Raw genomic sequence first — 14685 nt, 5'->3', positions numbered from 1 at the left:
ATGACCATTACGCGTAGAATTTCGAAATGAAACCTGCCCAACTTTTGTAAGTAAGCTGTAAGGAATGAGTCTGCCAAATTTCAGCCTTCTACCTACACGGGAAGTAGGGGAATTAGTGAGTCAGTGAGTGAGTGAGTGAGTCAGTGAGGGCTTTGCCTTTTATTAGTATAGATAAACAAATTTGATTTCTTCCTCAGACCCTCTTTCTTGTACTGTGACACTACAATTAACCTGGTTATAACACTTTTAATTTACCTTTAATGAAACCTTGCTCTTATCCATATAAACCATTCCTTGACTATACATGATTCAGGTAGGCATTACACCTGCCTTTTTTATTTAGTATGTACAGTATGTCAAAGGACTTGGAAATAAACTGTGTATCTTGCCTTTGCAAGCTGTAACAATTGTTTGCTTCACCTGAAAGTGTGTTTATTTAATATATGTTCTCCTGAAAACTATGATCCAATTTCTAAGAGATATTTTATACATTTTAAGTTTCATACAGTACATCTAGCCAGTGGTGTTATCCATTTTTTACCTGGCAAAATTAGTATATTGCAAGTTTTTTTTTTCCTCCAAATAATAATATCTTTCCAAATTTGTTCTTTTTGCAGCTGTAACTTTATGACTTATAAATGTTTATCTATTTTTCTTCCTTATCCTGAACAATATCTGGAATGCTAAGAATCAACAAACTATATATACTTAGTGTTTTTATCTCTTTCCATGTGATGTATTTAAAGTAATGCAAGACCTTTCAAATTAAATTAAATTGTGATGCTGTTTCCTGAACAAAAATTTTTTCCAAATATCTCCTTTTACAATTTAGAAAATTATTTGAAAACAGTGCTCAGATTCTTATCTCATTGGGCTTTCTACTTCTAAAAGTAGTTTGCCGTGAATTTCTATTTTAATAAATTGACAAAGCAAACAAGTGTGGGTCTTTATTTCTCAAAGTGACTCTATGTGCATCTGTCAATCCCCAATTCCAGCCCAGAGGCACCTGTCATTATACACAAGTTATGATAAATTCTGATACAAATATTTTGTGGATCATCTCCTTTAATATTTTATGAGTATTTGTTTAAATATCACATCTGGTATTATTTTCAGCTACCAGCTAAAAACACAGCGTCCACACTATATGATAATTTGCTCATTTATCGTTATGGTTTTGACACTGTGGCCTGTAATATGGACCTAAGAACCTTGAGTGATTTCTTATCTTATCACCTTGAAGGGGTTAATTGGCTTTTAATTTCAGTGGCTCAGGTACTGTGTAATTACATTACATCTTCTGCTTGTAAAATATTTCCTTCCTCTCACATATCATTAAACAAATAAATCTCAGCCTGAGAACAATCTTTACAAGACAATTGCTAACTAAATATATTACACATGTCTGCAAACCTATGTAGATACCAAAAGAGGAGTAAAGCACATTCAGCACCATTATAGCAGAAGCTGTATGATTAAAGAAAATTAATTCTGAAAATTAAGCAGAAACTATTTTTTTATAAATCCTTCTTCTGATAGGTTGATTTGTGGTATTTTAACTGTTATAATTCAGTAAAAAAAGGTGGTGCACTGGTTAGAGCTCTCTCAGGATAGCTCTAGGGTGCTTTGTTAGGTTTATTAGGCACTTTAAGTGAAAAAATAATGCAGCACTCAAAGTTTATGTGAAAGAAATTTCTCACCGATTTTTAAAGAACCTGAAATATTAATTGGTTAATTTTACAGAAAGAGAAAATATCAGTTGTGGCTATCTGGTAGTGCAGAGTAGGTCAGAAGTGTGGATATCATAAAAACCAATACTTCAATACTAAGTCAATACCAAAGTTTAGAATGCAAAATGGTACTACATTTTTTACAGTATTAATAGTAACACAATAATATATGATAAAATGTGAATGAAAACTAAATATAAAAATGTCTTATAGTTGTGATGTTACAGCACCGTAATTACACATGTCAAAAATGAAAATCAGTAGAGGTCACATTTGGAAATGAGTGAGACTGGAGAATCTCAGTATACGATTACTAGAAATGCGCTTATTAATATGCTGTATATTAAAAAACAAGTCAAAACAAACACACAAAGGCTTTAGTTATTGTCACTTTTCTCTTATTACATAGTTCAGAAAAAGAATTGTACAGTACATACTTTGAGAGTGCAAGGTTGTAAAGTTCTTCTTCTTCTTTCGGCTCCTCCTGATAGGGCTTGTCACAGCGGATCATCTGTCCGTATATGGATTTGGCAAAGTTTTACACCAGATGCCATTCCTGAAGTAACCCTCCCCATTTATCCGGGCTTGGGACCGGCACAAAGAAACACTGGTTCCCACTATTTATTGTTACACAGGATGGATTTCCAAGTCTATCACACATTAAAATTTGATATCTGTGAATGCCAATACTAGTTACCTAAATGCTTAGTAAATATTTGATGGATTTACCAATATTTTAAAGCTGCTACTTTTATTATACAAAAAAATTGATGTGCTTTTTTTTGCCTACACTAAACTGTACTGAAAAATTTTAATTGCCTAACATTCGTATACTGCATATATATTAAAATTGAGGAATTTATTTTTAATTACTGAATCACATAATATTCTAAAACTGACTGGTATCAAAGTTAAGGAGTATTGTTCTGCCGCAACAGTTTTAATTTTTCTTAGAAGTATTTTGTTCCTGATTAACATTTAAAGTATGTCCTATTTAAGATTATTAGTAGCAGTAAAACAGTAAACAATGTGTGTAAATTTTATTGTATGTTAATTGAGCAGTATTTTATATTTTAAAATAAACGTATTAAATATGCAAATGTTTCCTGACCACTGGAAAAGAAAATATAGGAATAAATTGAGCTAAATTAATTTAAATTGAAAATAGTCCCTCAGTGTTCAGACTTCCAATTGATAATTAGTTGTTTTAGCAAAAAAAAAAAAAAAAACAATTGCTATGTAGGTGTTTTTTATAATCAATATGTATGTACAATATGTATTGATTATGAGAAGAATTTAAGAATCGTAGTGAACTCACTTTATGAGAAGGATTTAGGAGTCGTAGTACACTATCATCTGCCAGACAGCGTTCAGAAGCCAGAATGTTAGGTTACATAGCTGAATGTGTAGATGTCAGGTTTTAGCCTACATTTCCCCCAGCTGGGTTTCACAGTTGTGCTTTTTGATGAAATTGTTTTATTTTATGCCATTTATTTGCATTTATGTTTCTTTTATTTATTATGTACATTTTTATTTATGTGTTCAATTGAAAGTGCTAATGGCCTAGGTTTTGTCTCTTGTGTTTTGTGGTTGGTTCCCCAAGGGCCGGAGCCACCTGTCAATCACCGCCAGGAATGGCCCTCCACTCTATTTACGGCTGGGCCTTCCATAGCTCCTGGTATTCGTTGCGAATGCGATAGGGAGTGAAGTGTTTTTGTGTTTTTAGTGTCTTGAATCTGTGTTTGTTTCTCAACTACAACTTTAAATTCTATATTGGGATTGAGTTTATGGATTTTCAAACCTGTGCTCTATTTCTTGACTACACCTTTAGATTCTGATTTGGGACTTTGTTGCTGTGATTGCCTTTCTTCTAGCAATTACTTAGATAGATAGATACTTTATTAATCCCAAGGGGAAAGCTTTAGAGCTTCATCAGTTGCAGAGCCATTAGTCAAAATAAACCTTCTATTTTATAAAGATTTTCCTGAGCCTTTTCTTTAATCTAGTAATGTATTTCCACCACATAGAGGGCAATTCTTTGAAAGTATTTTTAAAACTTACGTTCTTTTGGGACCGAGTCACAACAGTAGAGTACAGATCAAAAGAGGTTATATTCAACCTTTATAAAGCAACGGGGAGGCCTCATCTGGAGAACTGTGTGCAATTTTGGTCAGTAGGTTACAAAAAGGACATAGCAGTGTGTGAGGGACGGCAGGGGCCCATGCCCAGCCGGGTCGCCCCTGCTGCATATGTTCCGGGGGAGCCACCATGGACAGCTCAATACCTACCCCGGGACGCTTGGTGGCAGCCTCTCTAGCCGACGTTAATTCCTCAGCCTCCCACGTGGCTCCATGGGACATGGAGTCCTCCACAGCCTGGTTGGGAGCTGGGTTGGCCACTAGGGAGTGCTGCCAGGGCTCAAGAACCCGGCTGGACGAGTCATCAGCCCCACCCTGAGGTGCAATTGGGACCAGGTGGTCAAGCACCTGGAACACTTCCAGCTGGGCTATAAAAGGGGCCAGCCTCCACCACTTAAGGGCCAGAATTGGGAGGAAGAGGACACGGTTACCTGGGAGGAGTGGTGGTGCCAAGGTGAAAAGGGAAAAAGTGTTTTATGAGTTGGCTAAGTGCTTTGGGACTGTGTTGGGCCTGAAGAATATAATTTAATAATAATGTGTTAATTTTACACATGCCTCTGCGTCAGTCTGTGCCAGGTCAGACGCTATAAAGCGCTTTATCAAACAGCGTTAGAAAATGGCCATTGAAGAGGCACTAGGTTCATTCCAGGGCTATAGCGGATAAATCATGAGGAAAGATTAAATGAACTGAGCCTTTTCAGTTTAAGCAAAAGAAGATTAAGAGATGATATGACTTGAAGTGTTTAAAATTGTGAATGGAAACTATAACAGTGGATTGAGACTGTTATTTTAAAATGAGTTCACCAAGAACACAGGGACACCGTTGGATACTTGTTAAGGATAAATTGTACACACATTAGGAACAGGCCATTCAGCACAACAAAGTTTGTCAGTCCTACCCACTTAATTCTTCTAGTTTTAAAAGCCCCTAAAGTCCTTCTGTCTACCAAACTATTTGGTAGCTTATTCCATGTGTCCATGGTTCTTTGTGTAAAGAAACATTTCCTGATGTTTGTGTGAAATTTACCCATAACAAGTTTCCAACTGTGTCCCCTTGTGCTTAAACTGAAAAGGTTCAGCTCTTTTAATCTTTCTCCATAATTCATCCCCTGTAACCCTGGAATGAGCATAGTCATTCTTCTCTGGACATTTCCTAGCACTGCTATGTCCTTTTTGTAGCCTGGAGTCCAAACCTATACACAGTACTCTAGATGAGGCCTCAACAGTGCAGTATAAAAAAGCTTGAACATAACCTCCTTGGCCTTCTACTCAATACAACCTGCTGTATAACCTAAAATTCTGTTAGAATACTTAATGGCTTCGAAACACTGTATAGAAATTGATAGCATAGAGTTCACTCTGACTCCTAAATTCTCATGACATCAATTTTCAGACCTCCTATTGTGTATTCAAACCTAACTTTTTACTTCCTATGTGTAATACTTTACATTTACTGACATTAAACTTCATCTGGTGTAAATCTGCCCAAGACCATATGCTGTCCAAGTCCTTCTGTAATGATTTAACGGATTCCAAATTATCTGTCAATCCCCCTATCTTAGTATGATCTGCATACTTAATCATCTAGTTACTTATATTCCTATCCAAATCATATATATATATATATATATATATATATATATATATATATATATATATATATATATTAAAAATAGCAGTGGCCCTAGCACTGACCCCTGTGGAACACCACTCTTAACATCAGCCAATAAAGTTCTTAACACTATCACCCTCTGCTTCCTGTTTGTGAGCCAATTCTGCACCCATCTAAAAATATCACCTTGAGTTTGATGCCCAACCTCACATGCGACATCTTGTCAAATGCAATCTGAATGTCCAGATGAATAATATCATAAGCTACACTTTGATCATACCCTTTTGTTGCTTAATCTTAGTATTCCAGGATGTTAATAAAACATGATCTCCCTCTTCTGAATCCATGCTGACTGTTCAGAAATACTCCTGTACATGCCATGTGCTGCTCAATATTATCTTTAAGAATTCCTTCCATTAATTTTCCTGTGATGCATGTTAAACTTACTGGCCTATAGTTGTTTGGATCAGCAAGGTCACCCTTTTTATATAATGAGATATTTGCCATTATCCAGTTCTTTGGAATTTCTCCAGTGACTTCCTAAAAATATGGGTCAAAGGTTTATACAGGCAGTCCCAGGGTTACGTATGAGATAGGGACTGTAGGTTTGTACTTACTGTAAGTTGAATTTGTATGTAAGTCGGAATAGGTACATTATTTTAATAAATGCTATTGTTGACCGACTGTAACCAAGTGCCCTGCCAATGAATGATAGAGTTTCACCACTTTCCAAGCTTTTTATTATTTCTGCTTTATTTTCACTTGTGATGGTTTTTCTCTTCTTTACTGTATTACCAGCACTTGCATCAGATTTGTGTTTCAGAGACATTCTTGAAGGGTTAAGACAAAAGGTTAAGATGAGCTGTTCTGCACAGCAATGTACAGCTATCGCAGCAGGAAGGCACCCATCCTCAGCATGTCTGATGTATAGGGTGGGCCAGATATAATTATGCAATTTTCATTACGCTATAACTTATTCAGTTTATTACATAGAAAATCACCCGAAAAATCCCGACATGAAGAATCGTCTTCGCGCCGAACTGGAATCGTCCCCTTATAAATCAAAGTCATCCAGACAATCTGGATCTGCATAATTAGATATGGGCCACCCTGTACTGACAAGAGACAACTTCCTGCTATGCGTGTAACGGTACAATCAGGCTTGCTATTGAGAATGAATGGGGGCAGCGACGGGCGGTTCATCACCAGCCCACCTCACAGTCATCTCCACTACAGCAAGCTGCCTGCACCGTCTGCAACACCACCACCCCCGTTCAAGACGCAGCCATCCGAGGCACACTACAATGCTACCCCCCGCCACCCCGTTCACCCTCGATGGCCTCCATTCAGCCACAACCGGGTCACCGCTTGCAGCATTACCAGCCGCCCACTTAGAACGAATGGGGCAGCCGTGTGTGGTGGGCAGGCAGGGAAACCGCTTGCCGCCGGGAGCCAGCCGAGGGACACTACACTGCGCGAGCAGCGAAATCGCCCCCCTCCAGCCTCCAACCAGCCACTGCTTGCAGCGTCCCCTGACCTAAGATGACGGAGCGGCAGTTACTGAGGCGCATATGCGTCGCAGCGCGGCACCGTTTGTATGTCGTAGGTTGGGTGTCCGTAACCTGGGAACTACCTGTATATGTACTCACAAACCTCATTAAGAACTCAAGAGTAAATATTATTTGGTCTTTGAGATTTGTTTGATTTCAGCCTATTTAATATGAGTAGTAGTTCTCCCTCTATAACTTCTTAATCACTCAGTACCTTATTAGTAGTCCCATTTACCGCTGGGAGGTTATCTACTTCCTCACTTTTGAAGACCTCAGAAAAATGCAAGTTTAGAGCATTTGCTATTTCACTGTCTATATTTTAAAATTCCCTTTTACTATTGGTGATGCACTTCACCTCCTCATTGACTGTTCTTTTACTAGTAAAATACTGAAAGTTTTTAAACTCTATATTTAGATTTTTTTTAAAATTTCCTACTAATTCCAAATTTAGGTACAATAAAACCTTGATTTTCTGACAGGATTTGGGACAAAGGCCGTGATGAATAAGAGAAAAGACAGATAACAGAACAGCTAATTTAAAAATGATGTACAATAAGATTACTTTAGCGAATAGTTGTCTCTCTATTGTAAAAAAAAAATCTTGCGATGATACAAGACTTTTTTCGTGCTACGAGACATGATCTTTAGAAGAGAGAATGATACTGTAGATACTTTACGTCCCACGAGACGGTGAAGTCACATCATACAACCTTTGGAAGCAAGTCCCGTGATATAGATAGATAGATAGATAATTTACTAACCCCAAGGGGAAATTTACATACTCCAGCAGCAGCATACTGATAAAAAACAATATTAAACTAAAGAGTGAAAAAAATGCATGTATAACAGACAATGAGTTATATAAGTATAATGTTACCCCCGGGTGGAATTGAAGAGTCGTGTAGTGTGGGGGAAGAACAATCTCCTCAGCCTGTCAGTGGAGCAGGACAGTGACAGCAGTCTGTCGCTAAAGCTGCTCCTCTGTCTGGAGATGATACTGTTCAGTGGATGTAGTGGATTCTCTATGATTGACAGGATAATGGAAGTAGGAAAATGCCAAAGTCTCTCAAAAATTAGAGTAAACATTGCATTAGCACAAACAAATGGGAAATATTACTCAGTGAAATAACAGAACAGCGAAAAGAGATCGAATAGTGTTTGAGGATGTCTGGGGGAGAAGAGAAACAAAGCAGTGAGACAGCAAAAGGACAGCTGCTGTACAGGCTTTTAAATGTTTAAAGCGCCGCACAAAATGCAGATCACACGGGAAGGCAGCAGCAGCAAACCACCAGCTGACTGAGCAGAGAGTTTCCCTGTATCACTGTTTAAAAGGGATTTCGGAAGAGTGACCGCGTCTCCTTGAGGTGTTGTTCAGTCCTCCTCTTCACAACGACGCATAGCGCTAAATCTAGGCAGGCTTCACCCTACACTGGTGCTTTAACATACTTAGTTAAAAACAGTCACTGATTACTTCTAAAAACCCCTGCACTTGTGCTCCACTATGTGCAAGGTTAGCCCAGCTAATATTTGGATAGCTAAAGTCCTCCATGACTATAATATCCCCTATAAACTTGCCTTTTTAATATTACTAAAAAGATGTGTATTGAAATTACTATCTGCATTGGGCCGATGCTTTCCAGGAGGAGGCACATATACTCACTAAGATGGGACTTATCGTCCAAGTGATGAGGACTTGCATTTAAATTCTGTTTGACATTAACAGTAACCCCATTTCCTTTTCTGTTCTGTCTATGCTTCCTAAAAATTTGTATCCCTCTATGTTATACTCATCCCAATCTCTTTTTAGCCAGGTTTCCGTTATTGTTATAATAGCATAACTGCTCTGCTACATATAATTTCAATTCTCTTTTTTTATTTTTGATACTTCTAGCAGTAAGGCAATCTATTTTTAAAGGGTTACTTCTTTTACTTTTACATTTAAATATTTTACATAGCTGTGCATTTTTATTTGTACATTATTGTTTGTTCCACCATGTGCAGTTCTAAGCCTGTCCTGTCCTAAACTCCCTGTCCCCTCATTCCCTAGTTTATGGAATCCTCAACTAACCTATCTTATGTCTTCCCAACACACTGGTGCCCCTCCAGTTCAGTTGTAACCCGTCACGGCGGAACAGGTGCCATCTGTTCCAAAAGGAGTCCAAATGCCCCATAAACCTATACCCTTCTATCCTGCACCAAGATTTGAGCCATGTGTTAAGACTGATCTCCTCAGTCTTACCTGGACTGGTACGTAGCACAGGCAGAGCTTCAAATAAGACTGCCTTGCTCAAGAAGATTTTCAAAGTCCTCATAGGTTTCTTTCGAATGCACAGAATGAGCAACAGGTATTGATGCATATTTATTATATATATGAAAAGCTGTAATATGTTTTTACCTTTTAATCTGGATCCAAAGATTTCTGCAGCATCGTTAGAGAGGCCTAGAACTCATACTATATTATTAAGTTCATCCAGAGTGAATTGTTTGAATATGATAGAACAAATTCTTTATTGCCACCTGAATACTTTTTTCCTCTGAATGAGTTTGTACAGAATCAAGATTGTTGGTTGGAAAAGGGATTAATGCATCAGCTCCTTGTGGTACAGGCCTTATTAGTGATGGAAGATTGGGATAAACAATTTCTTTCTAAATCTATTTATTATATCTTTGAATTTTGCAGGAACAGAAAGAGCAATCCTCACTGTGATTTTTGGGGTCCTTACATACCATTGGAATACCAAAAGCAAGCACCTTCTTTTTACCTTTTGTCCATTGTCTTAGTTCCTCAACACAAGTAGAGCAGACACTGTGAGGGGTCACTGTTTCTCCTAATCACCAAGTTTTATTCCAAAGTAGGCGTAATAATTTTTTTTTTCACAAAATATGTTATGCTCTGTTTGTATTTTTTACTACAAACTTCCCACAAAGATAGCAAAGACATCAGGACTGCTCAGAGAACCTCTTGAGGCCATAACATGAATTTAAAATACCTCAAAAAAGGAACTCTGCACAGATTATTTACAAGTCACTGCTCAACTGACTGAGTCACACCAAGGTATGTTTGCTATCATCCAGTGAAATTTTATCATTTGTTTTGGAAATTGCTTCACATGCTGCTATGGCTCATTACCATGTTCAGTTCCAGCTATATTCTTAAATATATTATTGAATAAAACAACAGTTTTGCTTATATTAAAACAAATTATAATTAAAATATTTATATTTAATTCATTAAAATGCAAAAATAAAACAAAAGTCTGTAACTGACCGCTAAAAAGTCTGTTTTGTAAACAAATGTTACATGATGAATTTATGAAATAATCAGAATTTATGAAATAATCATAATTTATGAAATAATCAAAACATTTTTTTCAATATATGCCTGTGTAAATTACACAGTTACTTGCCTGTTTCGTTTTGTATTATTAGCTTATTTCTAACTTTTGCCTACAGTTTTGAGATATTTTCAGTAAATACAATCTGTTTTTTCACCCCTAAACTTGGTAACAGTTATTCTGTTCTTTGGGTTATGGGATGTGTTTGCTTTGTATGAAGTAGAGTATTTTGGAATCAGTTTGGATTTTTAAAATTTGTCTCATACATCATAATATGCATTTCTACATGATTTTGGGGATGGAATGTGTTTTTGTTTTATATAGGATTGTATATTCAGTTATGTGAGAATTTTTTTTTCTTGCTATTCTATCACACAGCTCTGAATAAATGATTGTAATATCTAGGGAAACACAAGTTACTGGCATAAATCCCTTCAGTTACTTTACAATGGCTGAAAAGCTACTGAGAGTCTCCCTGATGAGTCTTCGCCTTACAAAGTCATCAACTTTGTGATCTGAGAGGTGGTTTTTACTGTGTTCAATAATATATGCAATGCCTTCAGACTTTTCTTTACAGCTCTCTCCTGGTGTGTATAATTTACTAATAAATACAAATAGTGGACCATGGTTATCATTGTACTAACCAAATATCCTTTAGGGTCATGATAGAATTTGAGTTGATTTTTACATCAAAACAATATGTCTACATTCACAATTACTTTGGGGATGCATCACTGTCTTGACAGTTTTTTTAGTCATTATTATGTCTCTCACTGTTACATAGTGCTTACTACAATTTGTGAGTGTAAAGTACAATTTATTACAGGAAGTGTTGATATACTGTAACAAAGTTAAAGATAAATGGGATAATGGAATAATAAGAAAAAATATATCCTCACCTCTAGTTTAATTTTGGTTACGTGGTAAGTGGATGCATCCATTTACTTTTTAAACTGCTTAGTCCAGTGTGTCTTCAAGTCAGTGTTGGGGACCCCATGTGGCTGCAGGTTTTTGTTCCAACTGTTTCATAATGAATGAGTCATTTTATCTCTATTTGATCTCATCTCAAAGCTGGTCTTTTTCTCTTCTCTCATTCTGCATTCAGAAAAGCAAAATGTTCTTTGGAGTTTGCTACCTTAATATCCTAATAATGACCATTAACATTGAGCTGAGCGAACACCCAAGTAAACAGCAGTGAATGTGAAAAAAACGCTTCTACTGCAGCAACAGAAGCAGTAATGTGCTATTTAGTAAATAACTGTTCATTTGGAAAACCAGAAGAAAAACATGATGGTGATGACAATCTAAACAACCAAGTTTTCAAAAAAAAAAAAAAACACTAAACTGTATGTGTAACATATATTCTTGCTTGGTACATTCTAATAAAAAATTACCAAGCTTAGTTTTTATTTAAATTCTAGACTGTCCACAAAACATAGAAACTGGGAAATAACGGCTTGCTAATTAAACTAGGAGTCCAATAAAAAACAGAAGATGGTTGGAACAAAATCCAGCAGGCACATGGTTGTCCCCAGAACTGAGTTTCAGAACAATTGGCTTAGTCCAGCGGTCCTCAATCACGGTCCTGGAGAGCCGCAGTGGCTGCAGGTTTTTGCTCCAACCCAGTTGCTTAATAAAAAGCACTTATTGCTAAAGTAACACTTCTGCTTCACTTTAGTGATTTTGAGCCCTTATTGCTTAATTTTGTCTTAAACAGCTATTTTAATTGCTCCTTATTATCAATAACATGTAAATGACAAGAGAGAGCAGCATTTCTCCATTTAGCTTATTTACATGTACACCTGTGTGTATTTATCTGCACTATTGGGTTTAATTAAATACTTGGAAGAAAAATGAAGAGAAAAAAGTGAAGGACTGAGAATTACTCGTCCATTTTAGCCTTCAAATCATTTGCATGATAGAAAGGGAAAGAAAATCTAGGATATGAGAATGACCTGACATAGCAGAGTTAATTTAATTTCATAGCTTGTTAGTGCTTTATTGGCAAGAATTGCTTTCTAATTAAGCAACCAGGTCAGAACAAAAACCTGCAGCCACTGCGACTCTCCAGGACTGGGATTGAGGACCCCTGGCTTAGTCTAATACAGGGTGAACACAAAAAAAAAATCATAGATTAATTTTGTCAAAGTCATGCACAGACTATCACAGCAGTTTAAAATGTTAACTTAACATTTACAGTTACTTTAGGGATATAAGGACATAAGCTGCATAGTCTGTCAGAACTTAATATGTGCACTATAACAGTTTACAAGAGCAGTTAGATTGTGATTACCACTTTTGTACTCCTTATATTAAAATATGCAAATGTTTTTATCACCAACAACACTGCATCAAAGACTGGAGGTATGTTATGCAATCTACTAATAATACAAGTTTCTCTGCTACTTTCTCATTTTGCATAATATCCTCGTTAGCATTATTTTGTAATTTTTATGATGTTTTTCCATCCATTCAACCATTTGCTGAATCCACTTAATTATATATTTTCCCTTAACGAAGCTTGTCTCTTGCTATTTTTCTAGAATGACTGCAGACTTCAAAATTATTTAATTTCACAGATATGTTTTTAAAACATTTTCATAACTGCACACATAAAGGTTGTATTCAGAAAAACAATTTGCAGCGTGACATAGACTCAAATGAGAATATACTCTATTAACTTTTCGTCAGAAAGCTTTATTATGCATTTCTCTCTGTCTGTTGGAAACTACTTTTAAAAGATCAGCTCAGTCAAGTATAATAGAACAGGCAATTTTTACAGTAAATACTTTGAAAAAGAATAAATTTAATTATGTAAAGATGGTGTCATTTTGGAAAGGCAGATTAAAATGTTGTTAAATGTTTTAATGATAACTCTTGATTTAACATTATGCATCTTGAATGTGCATATTTTAAATGCATTTATACTATGTATTTTATATTAGAAAGAGAAGCAAAACTCTTCAGAAATGGTTATCATTCAACCATTTTGGAGACAGGATTAATATATTATGTTGAGACAGTTCATTTGGTTTAACACCTAGCATGTTCAATTGTTTAGATTTTGGGAATTAATGATTGCATTTATTGTTGGACAGGAAAAGATATATAGGGTCACTTCTTCAGCTTTCTAAAATCTAATGGTCATCATAAAATGACTCAATATGGTTTAACTAGTAAATGTTTGGGGTTATTGTATTATATATTTCAACCTCATGCTTGTAAAATATGTGGTTTTGATTGCAAATGGTATGGAGAACAGGATGAAAAAGATGCATATGCATGAAAAGAGTAGGATGAGAATTCAGGGTTGACACATATGATCTTGCTTAGGCTTTCCTCCTAAAATGCAATTCTATTAGGCCTTAAAAATTGTACCCACCTAGAAGCAGGATAGTTTAATAGCTCTCAGATAAGCAGGTTTTCCTTGCTTTACTGCTTTACCAGCTTGGTGCTTTTTCATTTTACTGGAGATTTAGCTTGAAAATATTTAAGTAAAAGTAATAAGCTCACTTTATTGTGTAAAGCCATTACTTTTACATCAGACTTGAACAATGGTACATGTTTTTCTGTACATATGTGTCATTTTTTTCATGTGTCTTTTTTGTCTTAATCAACTGTACAAAAGCAACCTTTATTCTGTGTAAAAATAACCCTTTGCTATATGTTTCAGACTCCAAACAAAATGGTGATGCTGCAAATGCTGCCCTGGCAAATGAGGACTGTCCCACCATTGACCAGGCTTTGTCTCCAGAGGAGAAATCTCCTATTACTCCTGGAGGGGGCAGTGGTCGGGAGCGTTATGCTCATGATAGGGCCTGTTTCCTGCTGAGTACTGGTGAATATAGGCCTCCAGATGGCAACATCCGCAAAGGTAGGAGATCACAGTATCTCAGGGTACCTGGAACAGACACACAATCAATGTAGAATGAGACATGTTCGCAATTGAACAACAATATAATCAACAAAGAATAAGAAATTTCCATGTACAGAAGATGTACAGTTTATTAGGTTATTTAGAAATGCTGTAGAAACAACTAATTCCTTGCATATTATTTTTCAAATGACTTTTTACTTGTACAACCTAGTATAGTTAAGAATATATCCAATTTCTTCCTATGATGTGAATAATTTTATGGATGGGATGGAAATAAAAAATTAACAGGTGCCTTCTTTGCAGGTAAAGTACTTTAAACATACTGGACATAAACTCTTGATATTTTTACATAGTTCGTTCCAGTCCATCAAATCAATTCAATCCATTTAACATGTCCTAGAAGAATTATTCTCTGCACCTCCACCAATTTATGCTGTGAAGAA

The 14685-nt window shown here is 36.2% G+C and overlaps 1 protein-coding gene across 6 annotated transcripts in view; it reads left to right on the top strand.

The window, feature by feature from the left end:
- kcnc3a (potassium voltage-gated channel, Shaw-related subfamily, member 3a) overlaps positions 1-14685 on the top strand; it is a 212630-nt gene that overhangs the window by 182843 nt on the left and 15102 nt on the right. For all 6 annotated transcript variants that reach the window (XR_005636104.1, XM_039773767.1, XM_039773768.1 and 3 more), the window contains exon 3: positions 14039-14239. Coding sequence is in view for 5 of the 6 variants with exons in the window: in XM_039773767.1 (XP_039629701.1) it covers positions 14039-14239 (201 nt within the window). In the remaining variant the exon portion in view is untranslated. The remainder of the gene's footprint in view (positions 1-14038; positions 14240-14685) is intronic.

The sequence above is a fragment of the Polypterus senegalus genome, chromosome 13, assembly GCF_016835505.1.
Source record: "Polypterus senegalus isolate Bchr_013 chromosome 13, ASM1683550v1, whole genome shotgun sequence".
NCBI classification, from domain to species: Eukaryota; Metazoa; Chordata; class Cladistia; order Polypteriformes; family Polypteridae; genus Polypterus; species Polypterus senegalus.
This window is presented reverse-complemented; position numbering and strand designations above follow the sequence as displayed.